The following is a 19,440-nucleotide window of genomic DNA, read 5'->3' on the forward strand; positions in this document are numbered from 1 at the left end:
TTTAACCAATTTTTTTTCTGTCATTGTTCGGCCAGATATTGGCGACGACCAGCACAAAGTAGGCTACAATATTCTTAGGGTGATAACACATGGCAGATGGAGTTGCTACCATCTTTCATATACAATTGCATTCCCTACTTGCCCTCTTCCAACTGCAGTTATAGTTGAAGTAGTGTGAAGTTGTTGTGGCAGCATGTAGTTGTTTAAACTGCTGCAGCATCCTCACCCGTTGGCAGATGTATGATCCCGACACTGAGTCCAGACATCACGTCTCCAAGTGCGTTTTCTTTGATGGAGTAGTGAGGCAGCCATGACAAAACAGGAAAAAATCCCAGCAGGAGGCTTTTCAACCTGGGACCAGAACACCTGGGGAACACACACACACAGAGCGTCAGATAAAGAGCCTGACTGAGGGTCTGAACTAACACAAATAAAGGCCGAAAACTAAACCTATCATTTCGCTTACCAACATTGTGCCTTCACCCTCTCCAAAAATGATAGGGACTTGTTTTCTACGCGCTGCCCAAGGACATCCAACTGTGCTTCGTCGAGGGCAACAGCGAGAGGCCTGTAGTGAGTAAAGCCATTTTGCTCAAAGCTGTCCATCTGAAATCAATGTCAAAGATTACTGGCAGTGCAGTCAAAGTTCATTTTGTTCTTGTGTATGTTCAATGTGTCTCATGCACTTTTTTTTTATCCGTGTAAAATGTGTATATTAAGTTAGATGACAAAGACGAAGATGAGCAGTAGTAACTGTATAGATAACCAAAACAAACCAAAGCTGTGAGAGAGAGCGGCTGACCTAATCTGTATCACCACGAAGCCGCATGAGCACAAAGAGTTCACGTGCAACAGTGTGCATGTATGAGGATCATACACATATATACACACACACACACACACACACACACACACACACACACACACACACACACACACACACACACACACACACACACACAGCTCAACAAACTCCCACACGTGAGTCGGGGAAGGTTGAGAACAGCCTTGAACTCTGCACATTGCAGCGAGTTTACGGCCCCTTTTTCCCTCCCCATTCAATACGTCTGAATGCCTCTATTATCACAGCTCAGCTTTCAGAGACTCATGCTCTGAATGTGTGAGTGAAAGAGCGATGGAAAGAGAAAGAGAGCAAATGGGAAAGAGAAATATTTTCTTTGTTTTAATGTACTTTAATGTATTCCACTTTGCACAATGAGTAATTTTGGAAAGACACTCCAACTGGGGGAAATGAAGAATGAGCGGTATATGTAGAGGGAAAGAAGCCAACGAGAATGAAAACAGACAAAAAACTAATTTTCCACAGTTGTTTTTAATGTAATCTTAATCTCACCACAGTAAGGAATTGGAAGAGCAAAACTGTTAAAGGTGCAATGTGTAAGATGTGACCAGAATTGTATTTTAAAATCTAAAAATAAATTAACTAACATTATCAACAGAATGTGAAGAAGTAATGGTTTTTGCATCATGTCAAAGACTTCTTGTGTTGCAGAGATATCTACTACAATTAGCATGCTAACCAGCGAGCCCTGGCCCGTCCTGTCTTGTAATACCACTTGTTCCTCAAAAGGCGATAGTGAGTCACTGTAGCGCCTGTCTGACCTCAGTCCAGAGAACAAAGTAGGGCTGCGCTGAGGGCTTGTCAATCACGTTGAACGGCACAGTAAACACAAAGATGGCTGAAGCTCTTGGCATGCAACCTTTATCACCATCCTAATCACCCACTACTGGCAAGAAGCCACATTATTGGCTAAGAAAACAAGAGTAAACATTGTCCTGGCTTTCCACCACGGGAGACAGCTCTTGGCGAGTAAAGAGATGAGGTTTGATGTTGAATTCGCAATGTTTTGTCAACTATTAAGTAAAATCTAATTCTATTTAGTGAAATCTTCAGTGCGTCTAATGACAACAAAAATCGTATCGAAAAACATTCCAAATGGCATCGATATATGGTTTTGAAGTGAATGTAGCTTCTTGCCACTATAGTATTGCTCAAACTAAGCTAAGCAAAGATAGCTTTGCGGGCTCTCAGAGTTTCGTATTGTTGCTCGGATGTAGCAACAATTTTCTTTAAACTGATGGCTAGAAATTTTTATTCTATTAAAAAAATGTCAATATGTTCATCATATTCTAACCACTTGGCATTGCTGTTATGAGATGAGACAAGACTGGAAGTTTGTAAAGTATACATTTTTGACGACACTGCAAGGTTTATTTTGCGTGTCTAACTGTAAACAATCTTGAACAGTGTCAACGCTGAAATGTGCAAATCATGGAGGTGAAATGCTGCCCCCTTTTTGTTTGGAGGATGTGGCCAGGCATTACACATTGCACAAACAAAGAAAAGTGTAAGTCTTGGATAATACAAAAGTAAAAGATGGGGCTCATTAAAAATAAAGAATGCACTTAATCAACAGAAAGTTGAAAGCAGTTTAATTTGTTAACAGTGAATATAGCATAGCCTATATCTATCTCTCTATATCCCTCTTGATTCGACAACGGTACACTGTATTCTCTCTGTTTAATATATAGCACTAATAAAAGTAAATACTATATTTGAGAAAAGTAAATTCCTATGTCCTATGAATAGAAAAATACAACTGTCCATGCAGCACTGATTTCTCAGTAGTGTATCTGTCTCAAAAGCAGCATGAGGTTTCTTATGCGTTCGGCACGACAGCGAGGCGACTGGTGCAGCGGCAGCTCGAAGAAAGAGAAGGTGAAGCTCCGAGAGAAACTGAGGTTGGTGACGGGACGCAGTGGTGGGAGACGGGGAGGACGAGGCACCCGACTCTGGGGCAACAACCTCCGCCTGGCCCGCAAGCCTCTCACAGCTCCAGCTGCAGCTGCAGAGACAGAGAGGGACCGACATGGAAGAAGTGAAAGGAAATTGGTTACAAAACTATGGGAAAAAAACGGGGCCATCAAATTCATCAACACCCATGACCGAGCCACACATGTATTTTCACTTGCATGGTGATCTCAGGACTGAGCGGTACTGCAGATTGTGCTTGATAAACACCTCCCTCACCGTCCTACTGAAAACTTGCGGATAATGAATTTTGGTGACTTACATAATAGAACTCTTTCAAAGCAGACACTTTGACTTGTCATAGCACAGGTGTAAATAATCATCTTAAAGAGTTAGGTGTCATATCCTGCCTTCAAATGGTCGTGTACACAATGCTTGGTTTTCAACTGGAAAGTCGTGAGAACATCGCTGCTAGGCAACGGCAACATGGACGCCACGAAACTTAAAAATTAGCAAGCTAGCAAGCGGGTAATGTAATGCAGGAAATGCAAAGGCATAATAACATAGGAAAAATATGAGGCCATCATTGATTCCTACTCTTACACAACAAATGTGAAACAAATCAAGCTAAATTAGCTTATGCTAATGTTATCGTAGCTAATAGGCCTATTAGTCAGGGAAAGTCAACTTAAAAGTTATTGTGTTGCACATGGTAGTACTTGGTTTGTTACTTAACATTTGAGCACCCATTTAGCATTAATAATGTAAGCTAAATATTTTAACTCTATCTAGCCAATGTTACCAAGTTAAAAACAGTTAGCTAGTTTATGGCTGCTAGAGAATGTTGACCTGTGTGACCTGAGTGCAGCTCATGTTATCCAGTTAGACAAGGTGACGTTAGCGTTATTTCACATGCTAAACTCATATCCAAATCTGTTTTAATTTTATAGTAAACTGATTTTGTTCTTCAGTGGGGTGTCTTACCCATCTCACCATATATCAAAAATAATTAAAGGTTAACATACGGCAGTGAAGATGGAGATTATTAAAAAATATATACAATAGTTTAGTTTTGGTTAGACATGAACATGACTGGCCCTTGTTGTTCCAGACATACCCACACTGTCCTGAGGGACGGCACCAGGTGGAGATGGAGCCTCAGAGTTAAAACTTGAACTTGAAACTTCCTTGTCTTCGTTCTGTCTGCCACGATAAAGAGTGGACGGTGTGGGCTGAGGAGCAGGAGGGAGTGGGGGTGGGGGTAGAAGTGGTGGGGGCCGTGGAGGGGGAGGCGGAGGGATTGAGGTAAAGGAGGATTCGGAGAGAGCCAGGCCTCCCCAAGGCGTCATGGTGGTGTCTGAGACGAGAATGGAAGAAGGCCCTGGATGAGGGTGAGAGGAGGAGGATGATGTCTGCTGCTGGCTGCGTTTTCGATGATTAGCCTGATGGCCTGGCTGAAGACCTGGGGAGAAGAGAGGTGGCTTAACTGTTGTAAGAAAGTTGATATTAGGGGGGGGGGGGGGGGGGGGGGGTACAAGGTATCAAGGTATCGTAGTTGGTAGATTGATTAAATTTGCCTGGCTTAAAAATGTATTGGGCAAATATTTTGAAGCTAGAAGTGCGTCTCTGTCGCAAACCCACTTTATGGTTTGAACTGATAAGGAAAGTTTGTGTTTATATGATATTTAAAAAAACATCCGAATCAGCTCTGGACAATGTGATTAAATAATAACTTATTTCTGTCAGATAAACAGATTCTTCACCCAGAAGAGTAATATACTGGCCTGGAGTTGTCTATGAAATTCAGCCGAAGGCCGACAGTACCAGAGTTATAATGTTTTGAAAGTGAAAGACTGCTGCATAGGCAATCCCCTCCTTTAAAAAAGATACTTTTTGTAGATATTGAAGGCCAGCAACAGTGAATAAAAGAAGAATAAGCTACTGTAATAATAAACTATTTAGAGGAGCTGTCGATTCAGTTTGATTTCCAGCATTACACAGGCATAATTAAGAAATAATTAAGAATAGGTGAATAATCTAGATATAATGAAAACTGGTTTTCATGCCAAATCAAAAAAAGGCATCAGTTAATGGCCTGATGTAGAATAGGTATAATCAACACTTACTACTTCATTTGTTTAATAATTCTGATTTATGTAACAGTAAAGCCCCCTTTCTTATTATTTTTTACTATTAATTCATACACAATGTGTACTGGAGTGACTCTTAATGGTAGTAAAAAAAGAGTAAAAAGAGACACTTTGCACTTGATGCTTTTCAATAATGAAACTTGTGTTTCACACAAAAACCCTCAGGTAAGATATTATCATTGTAAAATAATGATAAGTATCTCCCAAATATGCTTGTGCATACTCAATACTCCTGCAGCATAATAGCCTCTGTAAATGGAGAGGTGAGTGGATCACCTGTCGTTTACTTACTTAGCCGTTCACGTGACATCACCAATCCGGGAACCTGAGCAGAAATACGTATGGCTATATCACACTTGTAGGAAACATGTTTACAGTTTACAGTATTCCCCTTTCATCATACACATATATAAGCCTATAAGTACAACCCCACAGAGCCGCTAGCTCGACTATACACTCTTTGTCTTGTTTCTTTATTCTAATCTCTCGCAATAAAATAAATCCTTTTTCAAAATTCCTCGTCCTAATAATTTTTTCCTTAACCCATGGGTCAACTATAAAGATATAGGACTGAAACCATAATCACTTAGCAGAAGTAATAATTAATGTTGAATGTGTGTAAAACTGTAAGGAAACGGCTCTTTATAAACATCATTTGTGTTGTAGTTAAAGCACCAAGAAAGCAAACATTTGAGCATTTTAGTGCTCATGATGCACTTTAGAGTCTCAGCAATGTTGCTCGAAGCAATTTCTTTCAGTTTGTTGTCAAATGCCACATTTAGCTCCTGTGTGAGTGTGAGTTATAGTTTGAAATGGGAAATGAAGAAAGGCCAGTGCTCTGTCCTTGCACCAAACGTGCTGATGAAGAGAGTAAGATAAAATGATCTAAAATGAAGGACATTGTCTTGACACCAAGTTTGTTAAAAGCTAGCATTTCAGAGTTGCAGATGAGGGTTAAGTTAAAAGACGGGAAATAAATACAGTGAATGGCACATTGTTTACCTCTTCGATGGATGTCACTCCTTCTGTACTTTGACAGCAGAACACTTATTCCGCTTGTAGTTCTCCTGGGTCAAACAAAGCATGCCTCACAGATACACACTCACACACTTGCACACAAGTCGTAATATACACGCATGCACAATTTCCCTACCAGCCCTTCATCACTACATTTGTTGATGATTTTTCAAGCTGGCTTCCATAAGTCACTTCCTCTCGCCACATGTTGTTTGAAGACTGAAGATAGCTAATTTGAACTTTTGCGAAAACTGCGAGTCTTTCCTTAAAACATTAAATGTGCCGCAGACACACATCAGGGCCTCTCTGTCTCATCTTTCACTCCCTCACTCATCAATTAGTCTTCTCCTTCATTTTGCAGCCTCGTCTCTCCTCTCATTTTGCAGCCTCGTCTCTCCTCTCTGCCCGTCTGTCTCTCCCCACTTTCTCTTCTGCGACCCAACAAACATCCGCAGTGACGCTCAGTGCAACAGGTGCCTTCTCCATTTCTGTCTCCCCCATTTTCTCCCTGCTCACCACCCTCACCTTTACCTTGTCAGCACTTTCACTCTCCCTCTCTTCCCCTCGTAAGTGAAAGGTGGTGGGTACACGGGTTCTTTAGCTCTTGATTTCTTTCCCTCCTTCTCCTTTCTATCGTTTGTAACAAAGATGGAGGGTAGTAGGGGAAATAAACAGACACTTTTATCCCATATCCTCTCTTTTTTCCATATTTTGTCCTCCCCTCTCTTTCTTCACCTTCAATGTTAATTTTCAGGGTGACATTAGCTTTCATTTTCCTTCTCTCTTTCCCTCTTCGTTTGCTCCATTGTGAGTGGCAGCTGGTGAGATGGAAGCTTGACAAAAGGAAACGTGAGACGACACTAAAATATTAAAATATTCATGGATACCTGCAGTCGGCCCCTTCATGGGCTCTGACCCCCACCTAGCCCCTCCGCAAACAAACACACAACACACAACACACACACACACACACGGATATTTACATTTAAATACGAGGCAAGTGATTGTGATTCAACACACACTCTAATCTACAGTGAATGGCATTTAACATGGTGCAAGTGAACATGCTGCTAGCCATCTCACACTACTGACACAGCGACATTTGCATACCACGCAGACACACACCCATCGAAAATGCAAATAATTGTGCACACTCCCGTATCGACCTGCCACTTAAGCAGTATTAGCATTTCATGTTCTGCATCAAAGGTGCTAAATTAGCATCTCATAACACATGCATGCATACACACATATGATCACAGTAGGAGTGGGCAGTTATATAAACCATCACCTTCGACCAATCATACACTCCATGTTCACACTTGTGTATAAAATGTTGTCTTTAATGATCCTGAAACCAATTCTATTTTCTAACTCTGCGGCTGGATAAACAAGCCTGTGTTTGCACAATCACAGATCTTTTTTTTACCGCTTGTAATAATGAACAGTTCTGTTCTTGCCCAGCTGTGTTCGAGGTTTCTTCCTGTTAAAGAGGAGTTTTTCTGTCGCACTGCTTCCTCATGGGGGAACTTCTGAAAATTAAAGTGCAGTCTAGACCTGCTCTTTATGAAAAGTGTTTTGAGAAAACTTCTGTTATGATTTGGCATTTTTATAAAGACAACATGACTTGACATTAATGCAAAGTGTGACTACAAAAGCAAATACACTGACACACACTTTGCTACACATGTGGGGACCCTCACTGACTAATGTATTACTACACCTAACTCCAACCAGCCCAACCTGAATGTAAACTCATGGTAACCAAACCTAATACCAAGTCTAAACTCCCAGACAGTAGTAGTCAAGTAAGGACCGGACAGAACTTCAGGGCAAACATTCCCACTTCAACATAAACCGCTCACGCTTGTGCTAGCGCGTTATTTGTTTGTGCGTGTCTGAAAGGTTTTTAGTGAAAATGCATGTGTTTGCGAAGTACTTAGCATAAGACTGGATAAATGAGATTTGGATTACACTTCACAAGTTGTGTGAGTTTGTCAACAGATGTTATGATATAGTTTTGCTTTTGTTTACTTTGATTCATGAATACTTTTCTCGAATACATTTATTCTAAAGTATTACTTTAAGTATGTCATGATGCCAGGATGATGTCTTTTGTAGGCATGTTAGGATTTAAGTGCTTTGCTCAAGGGCACCTCATGAGTGTAAGTTAGGCACAGGTGACATTTTAACCATAAACTTCATATAATCCATTATCTTTCAAAACACATTTTAAATGTGTTATTTTTGGCCTTGTTTTTTTACCGGAAATTGTGTCTTAATACTCTCTTCAAGTCCACAGCTTTATTTCATTGCTGGTTGAGATGTAACATGCTGTATTATTAATAACTCCAGTCACTTCAGCCATCACTGTGCAGTGTTGCGCTAGTCCCTGAAGGAGGCCACAGATGGCCCAAACACATCAGAGACAGTTTTAATGTTCTCTTGAAATATCCAGGAAGATTAAGATTTTTCCTTGATGAGCACCAAATGCTTTTTGTGCTTTGTTAAAAGTAGAAATGTAGCCAGATGCCGGACCCACTAGCAGAAATTAATAACGGGCTTTAGTTTCAGAAAAGTTAATTAATCAGTCTAAAACTCCATGAGAGAAAAATACTTTATATCTCTTCACACAAACTATTGTTTATGTATTTTTGTATTTACTTTTTATTACATCTTCATCGAGCCTATAAGCAATAAATGCTTTATAAATTGCAACGTACCCCAAAACCAATGAGAAACTTGACGAATAAATACACTTTATTAAAATGTAATTTAAAAATTACCAAAGTAAAATTAATCTGATATCAATTCTGCAATCAAGGAAAAATGTGTCCATTGAGAAAGTGATTGTTTGTACCGCTACTATGTTTTGATTCTACTTATGTTGACTTTTCTTGTAAAGTCACTTTAAGTCTGTGATTCACCTTCTCCATTTCGCTTCTTGCTGTCCACATCTCTGTATTTGGGACTCGTAGTAGTTGGAAGCCCTGGCCACAGACCAGCACCCATCCTGTCTTTTCTCTCTTTTTCTTGCTCTCACAGGAAGCCTGGAAACCTCTCTCTGTGTTTACCTCACTCCGTGTCTCACTCACTCTGTCAGTCTCGGCTTGATTTCTACATTCACCAGCTGTCTCCCCTCCTTTTTCATCACTGGTTTGACAAACTGGGTCACCCGTCTCGTTCACGGCTTCAACAGGTTCTCCATCCTCGGCCTCATCAGCTGTTTCCTCGTCCTTATTGAACTGTGCTGCTGTCTTACACGTCCTTTTTGATCCTGTCTGACTCGCTTTCCCTCTCCAAATTACAATCTCCTGCTCAGACTCAAACGTTGTTTTCCTCTTTTTATCTCTCTCCTCCTCCTCTTTCATCTGCCCTTCCCACACTGCTAGTCCTGCAGCATCTGCAATATGGGAGCACAGCGTCCCGATGTGGCTGATGCCGGTACTGCCGACCCTCCAAAGGCAAACCCTCTGATCTGAAGAAGTGGACACCACGAGGCCTGGGCTCAGGAGCTTCAGGGCGGTCAGAGGGGCAGCGTGAGCCAGCAGGATGTGGGACTGGGAGTGGAGGTGAAGATCAAGCTGGTTGGGGGGCTGGAACTGGGTTTGTAGAGAAATCAGGGGCTCAGAAACTTGAGAAAACCCTCTGCTGGCCCCAATCTTTCCATCCTCTGGGTACTGCACCCTAATCTTGGACACTGTCAGCTGCCCATCATCCCCTCCACTAGCAACAGTTACCAGGCAACTGCCCTCTTGATGTCCCAGATTCTCTACCCAAACAGCCAATGAGTTGACGCCGCTCTGGTGGGTGTGAATGTCGAGGCAGGGGATTGGTTGAGTACCGGTCAATAAGGAAGAAGCATCAGTCAGATCCCACACTGCAATTTTGCCATCTGTTGCTGCACTGAACAGCAGCTTATACCTGAGAGAAAAGTTAATGTGCATACATGAGAGATTGAAAGTTAAGCTAATTTACTGAGCTCTTAATATTGTATACCTATGTTTTATCTGCCAGTGACCGTTTAAAATAATAGAATATATTGTTATAAGTGGTCTGGTTCTAATGGGTTCCTACAAAACACCTAATTCAGGTTGACTGAAAAAACAAACGGCTCACCTGTTGCCTTTTCCATCCTCCAGGCTGCAGGCGGCAACACTGAGCACACAGCGCTGGTGGTAAAACATCTCCCACAACAAATCAATTTGATGTTTGACTTCACTTACTGAGAACAATCTGGAAAATACAGAACAGGAGGTGAAAAGACTGAAAAAAGGAGAGCGTAAGGACACTGTTACAAGACAAATAGTGTATTATAAAATGACATTAAGTGACACAACAACAGCATTTACGATTAATTAAGTATCGAGTAACAACACATTTTCTATCACATTCAATTAAAATCATCATCACTTTACTGACGAAATTACTCAGCTGAGAGCATTAAACCAGTTGGAAGATTTTTTTTATAGCTGTACTAAGCTCATGTGAGTTTTCAGCTGTGTGGAAAACTTTAAATTCTGCTCTAATGGACACCAACCTCAGAGCTCCGTCGCTGCAGGCCAGAGCCAGAAGACAACCGTCTGTCTTCTCATCCACAGCCACTACAGACATGTACCTGAAAACACACACACACACACACAGCTGATAAAACTGGATCAGAAATAGATTTAAAGAAATTCAGCTTTAAATTAAATACAGTATCTGATTTTCTCCAGCGGACATTTTTGAGAATATATACTTTATCTTGATGAAGAGAATAAAGACAAGTACCGAGACATTAGGTAGTCATAGAGAAAAAGTCCATCTCTTTATGGAAGAAATTTCTTATACTTGTGTGCAGAAAACCACCATCAACTTGCCTCGTTTCTGGGTCCATTTTCACCGTCTTGTGTCGGTTCCGCCTCTTCTCCCACTGTTCGTCCAATCGGTGACTGGCCACCTGGATCACCTGGCAGGAGGGAACCCGTCTCTGCTCGTCCCAGCCGATCAACAGCCGGTAACACTGCATCTGAGCTCGCCCGCCAGCTGACACGAGGAGAGCAGAGAGAGACTGTGCCTGGTTTTCACTCCCCCCCTCTGGACGTGTTACCGCTGTAACTGTGCGAACGCTTGAGATGTGGTCAGTAATAACTGAGAGAACTTTGATGCTGCCAGAGTTGGGATGCACTGCCACCACGGTTAAGCTGGTGTCCTCTCCTCCCATCACCACTATCTCCCAATGCCCTCCCTCCACCTCCTTTACTTCATCTTTGAGTTTATCCTTTCCCTCAGTTTCAGTCAAATCTCCAGTACTGTTTGTTTGAATCTCATTCCCAATTCCCCTAATCGTCCCCAGCCTGCATACACACCCAATCCCCTTCCCATGGACGCCCTCTCTCAGGCCCCATCCTCCAGTCCTTCCTGCCTTCCCACCCCAGCTCTGCGCCTCTCGTGGGGATTGCGAAACCAGGACAGCCCCCTGCTTGATGAAGACCAGAGCTCCGTATCCGGGCCAAACCCCTTTGTGGGACGGCCAGAGACTCCAAGAGCGATGCCCCCCACCGCAAGGCACCACTAACAGCCTCTCCTGTGTCACCGGGTCCCAAACCACGAAATGGACAGCATGAAAGCCAATGATGGCAAACCTGGCTTCTCTTCCCTTGTTTTCAGTTTTTTCTACTTCTACTCTAAAGCTACCCTCCTTTGTAACCACCAGCTTTTCTGTCATATTTGTCTTGTAGTGGTTCCCACATTTCTCTCCGAGCTCTTCCTCGTCCTCTTCCACAGGAATGTCAGGTTCAAGAATCAAAATCCTCTCCAGCCACTCCATACCCTTGCAGGCCCGCTGGACTCTGAGAACCTCCAGCCGAAGCCCTTCTTTGTTCTCAACACTCTTTTCTTCACGTTTTTCTAGTGGTGTTTGAATCACTCTGAAGACCCTCACACAGCCGTCCCTGCCAGTGCTGTAGAGCAGTCCCTGGTATTCATATACAGACGTTACACCCTGTTTTCCATGCACCCCGAACAGGCAGTTTAGGGGGTGCAGCTTCAGGTCACCCACTTCTTTTCTTTCTCTCTCCTCCATCATTTCACTTTTTCTGTCTCCACCATCTTCAACCCCTTCATCATCAGTCTGTTTTCTGCCTGTCAGCAAGCTTTCATCCACCCTTTTGTCATCTCTCATCTTTTGCTCCAGCTTTCCTCCTTCTTGAAACAAAAGCAGGGACCCTCTCCTGTCCCCACACACCCACAGCAGCCCCTGTGATGTGGAGTGGAGGCGCACTGCAGCTGTCAGCCAGCGTTTGGCGCAGGGGGGAAGGAGGAAATGAGGCAGAGGATTAACATTGAGAGCCAAGGAACTTTTTTCATCTAATTCTACCGCTATACACCACCGATAGACACGTCCTTCAGCACCTGATGCAAGCAAATACAAGCCTTCTTTTGCCTCTTGCCAAATAAGACTATGGATCTTCCCTAATCCGCCTGTGAGAAGAATCCCACACTGAGGATGAGAAATGGGGAAGACCTGTAAGGACCCACTGATGTTTCCCACAGCACACAAATTAACTTTTGCTGTTGAGTCTTTCACACTGACAGTTATTGTTTCCATCACACAATAAGATTGAAAGTCAGGAGTCCCTTGCCATACCGTCTCCCACTGCCCATCGCCATATTGGTAAACTCTTCCTTGGTCAGTGCAAACCACAAACTTGCTCTGACTCCAACTTGTATTTTTGTCCTCTTCCCCTGCTATACAAACCACTTTAGGCAAACCTTGAGCAGGAAATTTCAGGTCAGTTAGCTTCTCTGTCGCTGCTTCCTCCATTGTCTCCTTACCCTCCTTACTCCCTTCCACCCTCCACAACCTCACTCCTCCATCTGCCCCCCCTGTAGCCACCCACCTCTCCCCATCTCCTGTTTCCTCACTGACTGCGAGTGCACGAACCCCGCCTGCTCGGTGTCCCTTCAAGGTCCGAACCACCTTTCCCCCTCCAGCCCAGTCCCAGACTAAACAAGCCCCGTCCTCACCGGCACTGAACACGTTCCCTGCTGAGAGACGCACAGAGAATACCCTCGCCTGGTGTCCATATAGGACCCTTAAACAAGCCGGGTTCAAGTCTCCACATTTCCCTCCAGGGCCCCCTAAAGCACCAATAGCCCAAACCCTTACACTGCGGTCATCAGAGGCTGAAGCCAGCCATCCCTTTCTCCTGAAGGTAAGAGATGCTGAAGATGACTCCGCTGTGGCCCAGCAGACGTGTTTCAACGGGAGCTTTGTGCTCAGAATAGCTGCGTTTGTCACCACCTCCTCCAGGCTTCCAGAGAACCAATTGGTTGAAAACAGTCCCTCCTACTAAGATGGTATCTTCCCAGGATTCATGTACCAGAAGGAGGGCAGAGTACAGCAGACAGCCCTCCAGACAGAAGCGCTGAACCAGGGCGTTTCCTGTCATGATGTCCAGGAGAAGAGCACCATTGTGGGATACAGCCACACAGAGCAGTGAGTGTTTGTCTCCAGAGAGCCAGCGGACATCCAGGGCCCAGTCCTGTAGCTCCATGAGGGGACCCAGAATCTCCAAGTGCAGCTGCTCCCCATACTGGAGATCCACATGGAGCCTCACCAGCCTCACAGTCTTGCCTCCAAACACTGCGAGGTCAAAGAAGTTGGGACCTGAGGTGGAGCTCAGTTCTGGGAATTGACAGAAGAGAGGGGATGTTGTGAATTTATGAGAGAAAAAAATAGATAAAACAACATCTATACAAAATACTGTCAGTGAGTGTAAACTCTTTACCAACACTGGACAATTCTTCCGCTAGTCATCATTTTATATATCTCGACAAAAGTGAAGAAATAGAAAACCCTCACTGAACGCAACAGAAGAAATTAACAAAGAAAACAGTGAAAACAAAGCTTGTGCTAACCATCTTTCTTTTCCCCATATGTTCTTGTGGCAGAGCTCTGTGCTTGGACAGTCATCACATTTCTAGGTCTTATCCCGTGGATTCTGTAGTGTTGGAGCACACTCAGTGAGACACAGGCTTTAGGGCGAGGGTGGAGACTGTACACCGTCAAGACTGGACCCTCACCTGTCAGGTAAGGGCAACAGAAGATTTTGTTATGTGTGTTCTGAATAGGCATGAAGAGAAGTGACACCCCCCAACTTAAGACATATGACAACATTTAAAATGTTCAACCCATGCATTTGTAGTAACACTTTTTTCTTTTATTTGTGCATCACTACAAATATCACTTATATATTGACTCCCATCACTGCTTCCTACCTGTGAGAAGAAATGCATCCTGAAGGAACTCCAGAGCTGTGACTGGAGCTACCAGAGCTGCTGTCTCCATCTCTTAATGATTTATAATTTTCATTCAAGAAACATTATCAATGGTGCCTGAAAAATATAAAGTGACAACACACACTTGTTAAAGACGGTTGAGTAAAGATGGCAAACAGGCAGCATGGTTAAAAAGAATATGTTGAGAACAGTCACCATTAGCCTTTCATTTAGCTCAAGCAAGCTAACAGAAAGCACACTTCTAATGTTTCTAATGTGTCCGAATCAGGAAAAGCATCTGTGCTAGGTCAATACCAATGACGCTACATGAACTACTTACAAAAGCCTCAAACTCCACAAAATATGTGTTTAAAATCTGCATTAAAACATCTTTACTTGCTCCCAAAGTCCGCAATCTAGTACACATGTTTCTGTACTGACTTCCGTGCCGCGTCTAAACCAATCAGGCTACACTGCTGGCTTCCTGAACGCTGATTGGTTAGAAAAAAGGTAAACCCTATTTGTATTGGAGAAAGCGAGACATGTGACCGACTGCTGTTGAGTTGTGCTGCATTTAAGTGTTTCCTGGGAAAAAATGTTGTTTAGGATCAGTCATAGGTATTAATCGTAGATAAATACACGGGATATTAGTCTTTAAAAATGACGGATATGTTATAATTTTCTTGTTGTTTCTTGGATTATTTCTTAAACTTTTGTCATTACTCTTACTACACCTGCAGATACAATTGTGCTGTTTCTAAACGTTCTTTCTAATACTTTCAGTTATTTGAGAAAGTCATAGTGACATCATATGAGGTCATATGATTTAGCTAAATATACTGCTTTACAGCTATTGGCTATTTTTAATGTGCACAATTCATAGCGTAATTTAAATTAATATGCGCAGTGATACAGACTGACCTTGAATATTCCGACTAGACATGAACGCACCAGGAAGCAGTGGCCGTTCGGTAGCAGTCCCGCTAACTTTACCGTTAGCTATGCCTGGAAAATGTAAATTTCAGGACTCCTGGCTCTCCAAGGAAATTTATAAAGACTGGCTGGTCAAAGAAGTCCAAGACATTCACTTCGCCCGGTGTAGGGCCTGTTGTAAATCAATCAAGCTTCAGACCATGGGCGAGGCTGCTCTCACCAGCCACGCAGGGGGAGCTGGCCACAAAGCAGCGGTCCGCAAGATAGTGGAAGGTAGCTTAGCTTCAATTATAAAACGAGAAAACTGTTTAAAAAGCATGACACGAGACCTGTTTAATAACACTTATGTATGTGTGTAATGCTAACCCATCAACCGTCCCTGTTTGTTTAGCTGGTTGGTTAGCTGTGGTGTTGGTGGGTGTGTGTGTTGCAACAACTGTCCAGACGTGAGTGTTGAAACATCTGTCCCTGGCCAGCAACCGCAGCTTTTCCCTGTGGTCATGTATTATTTGTATGCATATATAAGATTTCTGTATGACAACAATATATGTCTAAACTCCCTCATACATTGTAGGCTGTACTATTAGAGCTTTAAAAACACAGTGATGATGAAGAGCAGCAGCTGTAGCCGAACATCTGCAGCCTGCTGAAGTGTCCTTGAGCACACAATTACCTGAGCCTAGCACTGTTTTCACTATGATGTAATAATACTAGTAGTAATAGTAGTTGTGATGTAATAACAGTATTGTGTTGTTACAAATGCAGGTATTTGGTCAATTTAACCCCATATAAGAACCTTTAACTATGCACAAAACACACTAAAACCCTGTATGATAGGAAATAGGTTCAACACACTATTTGGGCCAGACCTATTAAATACCTGACATATTTCCCAGAGTCCTTGAAATCCATAAACGTTTGTTAATTTGAGGGGGAGGAAATCATGGCCATGAAAGTTTTTTGAAAAGACAAATAGACATAGGTCTTAAAAAGTGCTTGAATGTATATATTTTGTACAAGAATAGAACTTGAAGTTCTTGTACTTAACTCTTCAACTTGTAGATAAGTCTCTGTCGCTATAGCTTAACTTATATGTTTTGCTGTGCTGTGTTAAGAGTCTGCCATCACTGTAACACAGAACAAATTCAAGCCTCTCTCTTTAATTGTTGCCTGTGAGCTTATGTACAGCTTGCTAGTTCTCTTTATAACAGTCTCAGTGTTGTTAAAGTAATCAACCTTGATCCGTGTCTAGCACTATGCTGCGTTGGGTCCTTGAATTTGATGTTTCACAAGGTGTGAAAACCCTGACCTGATTATTAGTATTATTACAGCAGACTACAAAGGCGATGTACAGTATGTTTACTCGCTGCCATGAGAGTTGGAACATAAATCCTCCCTTTAACATCCTGCTGCCTCCCCAAAACATGTTCATGTAGTCAAACATGCAATGTATTCAGCCTGGAAACTCATTGAATCATCCCTGAATGTAATGTTTAAATGTTAAAGTGTTATAATTTGTCAGTACAGAACTCTGCCTGAAACAAAGCAAATTTGAGGCTGACTTTGTTGACTGTTTCATTGAGTAAAGATTAACATCCCAAAATAGATTAATGTCTGTCAATTTGCCATCATGCTTCATTACTTACAGTAAGTTTAATTTCCACTTGGTACTATCCTTACTAAAAAAAATGATGTCATGATTCTGTAAGGTGCTTCGGACATAAGTGTGTTTGTCTCCTAGTGTGTAAATGTGATGTTGTACCTGCCTTCACCAGAGGGAGGCACTGTCTGCTTATTTCTCTGATACACATTTACCTGCAGTCTGTGTCCCTTCCTCCTTATTAGCAGGCAACGTGATGCTGATCAATGCCGCTGGGCAGATAAATGGCAGCGTGAATCAGGTAAATATTTTAAAGTGATTGTTTTGGTTTACATTTATTTTAGAGACAGAATATCACAGAATTTAAACCAAAGCACAACAATTAAATAAACCTGGAGCAGCTCATATCAATGTACAACTATGATTCCTAAACTAAGTTTCATTCTAGAAATGACAAATGTTTCACCAGCGTGAAGTAATTACTGAAAACACTTTGTTCTCAGACTGAGGACAGCAAGGAGCAAGTGGCCATCTGCCTCCAGCATGACGCCTTGGACAGAATAACAGGTAGCGGCTGGTCGGATCTACGCCACAGCCCCACTACAAACTCCACCTCCCACAGTGCAGAGCTGCAGGATGCCACATTTCCTGCTGCTTATTTCACAGCACCAGGTACCCTCAGATAAAGCTCTGCAAGCTGCCACACTATTTGTATTTGAATTAATATTTTTACATGTTATATTCCAGTATTAACCTGATTATTATTCTTAATTAAGACATAAACAGAACTGAATTATTACCTTTAGCATAATAAGATAATTTGTTGGGTTAATATTACAAAGGATGAGGAGGAAGGAGTGTCATTTTCCCCCGTCTCGTATTTGAATTCTGTGCAATGACAATACATTTGAATCTAATCTAAAAAGGCAATCTGATGAATATCTGTTTGGAATTGTATTGATAATGGTAATGTTTATAGTGTAACATTAACCTAAATAGAATACGTCATGAGGTCAAGGAAAGACGTGAAGAAGAATTCACAAGGGGCCATTTCACTAAGTTAGGAACCTTCATGAGCAAAAAAGACTATTCGACCGCAGTCCCTAGTTCCTCTGGTGCAAACACAGCTTTACTTCCTGTGTTTCTCAAAAGGTTCTCGGTCCCCTGTGAAAGTTCCTGCGGTGTGAACTCCCGCTATGATACCAGTAGTGTGTTGTTTGCGACAGTTAAATACATTTATAGATCTTGGACCTCTGACCTCGCAGGCACCTCCCGAATCATCAGCCAGCGTCTCCACCCGACAGGCAGCGAGGCGGAGGAAGCGACCCGCCGCTCAACTCAGCACGACTCTGCAGACATGTCGAGACAGGAGCACCAGCAGAGAGCAGAAGCTCTGGAGCAGCAGCAGCAGATGAAGATCCTGGAGTGGGAGAACAGGATGAAGGTGCTGGCGTGGGAGCAGGAGCTGGTGAGGGAGAAGAGGAGAGCAGCGCGGCAGAAGGAGAAGGCCTTCAGGATGAAGAAGGCTTACTACAAAGCCAAGCTAAAGAAGATGGGCGAGGAAGTGCCGCCATCCTCCTCCAGCAGCAGCGATGAAGAGGAGAAAACGTCTGATCCGTCAGGATGAACTGTTTTGAATTGTTGTATTTTTTATTAGTTTCTTGTATTCTTTTGTCTATATGCCATGAAACTGTTGCTATTTTTATACATTGTTTTGTATTTTAATGAGGATTCTCGGTTGCTTTAAATCAGCTGTTCTTTTTCTGTAATTGTAATTCAGTTGTTCTCTGTTGTTGAGACTTCTTTGGTTTTTGAGGCAGACTGTAGTTTTGAAAAGCATATGACAACGTCCTACTCGAGTAGGAGTACTGTTACTTAAAAGCACATGTGAGATTACTTGAGTTGCAGACTACTCAACAGTACAACGGTAGCTCTTTTGAAGATTAGTACCAGTTACATTATTCCATATGGCCAATATGACGACCACCTCTTCTGTCTCGGTAAGATTTCTATATTCAAAATAAACTGAACTAGTTGAGAGTGTAAGGTGTGCTGCTAATAGATCTATAGAAGTACATGGACATGCTATGAAACATTAATACTTTGCACATCCTGTAGACAAACCTCTGAATTGTGTAAAAGGGTTAAAAATCGAAATGATCCTGTTTTGTTTTATTATAATTCATCACAATGTGTCTTCACTATTTAAATGTATGAGACGTTCATTGATGTTTAAGGTTGATGTGTCTGTAAAGGTCATAGCCTATTCTAGTGGGAACGTCGCTTTAAAGAATGTATTGAGATTACATCTAATCACTGCAGATGTAGAAATAAAATGACATTTCTAAATGAAAAATCTTTTATTATGATTTATCTTCCTATGTATGCTTAAAATGTAGTCTTTGCGTTGTAAATAAATGTGCATTCGGTGACAAATCAAAGAAAAAAACTGAATAAATTAGGCAAAACATTCACTACTTGGCCAGAAGTAGTGTGTGGTTTACACTGCTATACCAGCCTCAGCTGATTTTGGGATCTGCTCCCCATTCAGCCACAAGAGCATTAACTGCTATGTAAATCTTTGTTTGTTTTTAGCCTCTCAAATATGGAGATTTTCTGCCGTTCTGTTTTACGTCATATTAAACTGAATATCTTTGGGTTTTTGGCTTCCGAGTTTCTGGTGCTGGTAGCCATATTTTGAA

General features: G+C 42.2%; 2 protein-coding genes across 3 annotated transcripts; one reads left to right on the plus strand and one right to left on the minus strand.

Annotated features, from left to right (window-relative positions):
• Nucleotides 1-2,211: 2,211 nt before the first annotated feature.
• LOC115010499 (WD repeat-containing protein 6-like) lies at nt 2,212-14,682 on the minus strand. Its single transcript, XM_029435081.1, is given in 11 exon segments — nt 2,212-2,867; nt 3,891-4,235; nt 5,215-5,248; nt 8,868-9,864; nt 10,060-10,176; nt 10,481-10,558; nt 10,803-13,120; nt 13,122-13,612; nt 13,846-14,010; nt 14,206-14,322; nt 14,546-14,682. Coding segments are annotated over 10 exon segments (4,839 nt in total). The 5' UTR covers nt 14,276-14,322; nt 14,546-14,682; the 3' UTR covers nt 2,212-2,643.
• A 458-nt stretch (nt 14,683-15,140) lies between these two features.
• Nucleotides 15,141-19,094, plus strand: fsbp (fibrinogen silencer binding protein). 2 transcript variants are annotated; one of them, XM_029435085.1, is made up of 4 exons: nt 15,141-15,411; nt 16,984-17,039; nt 17,242-17,410; nt 17,965-19,094. In XM_029435085.1, the coding sequence occupies exons 1-4, from the start codon at nt 15,147-15,149 to the stop codon at nt 18,363-18,365; spliced, it is 891 nt and encodes a 296-aa protein (XP_029290945.1). In that variant the 5' UTR covers nt 15,141-15,146; the 3' UTR covers nt 18,366-19,094. The 2 variants fall into 2 exon arrangements, with proteins under 2 accessions (XP_029290945.1, XP_029290947.1); XM_029435087.1 differs by having other exon boundaries at nt 18,004-19,094.
• The last annotated feature ends 346 nt before the right edge of the window (nt 19,095-19,440 follow it).

This window comes from Cottoperca gobio, chromosome 7 (genome assembly GCF_900634415.1).
Source record: "Cottoperca gobio chromosome 7, fCotGob3.1, whole genome shotgun sequence".
Taxonomy (NCBI): Eukaryota; Metazoa; Chordata; class Actinopteri; order Perciformes; family Bovichtidae; genus Cottoperca; species Cottoperca gobio.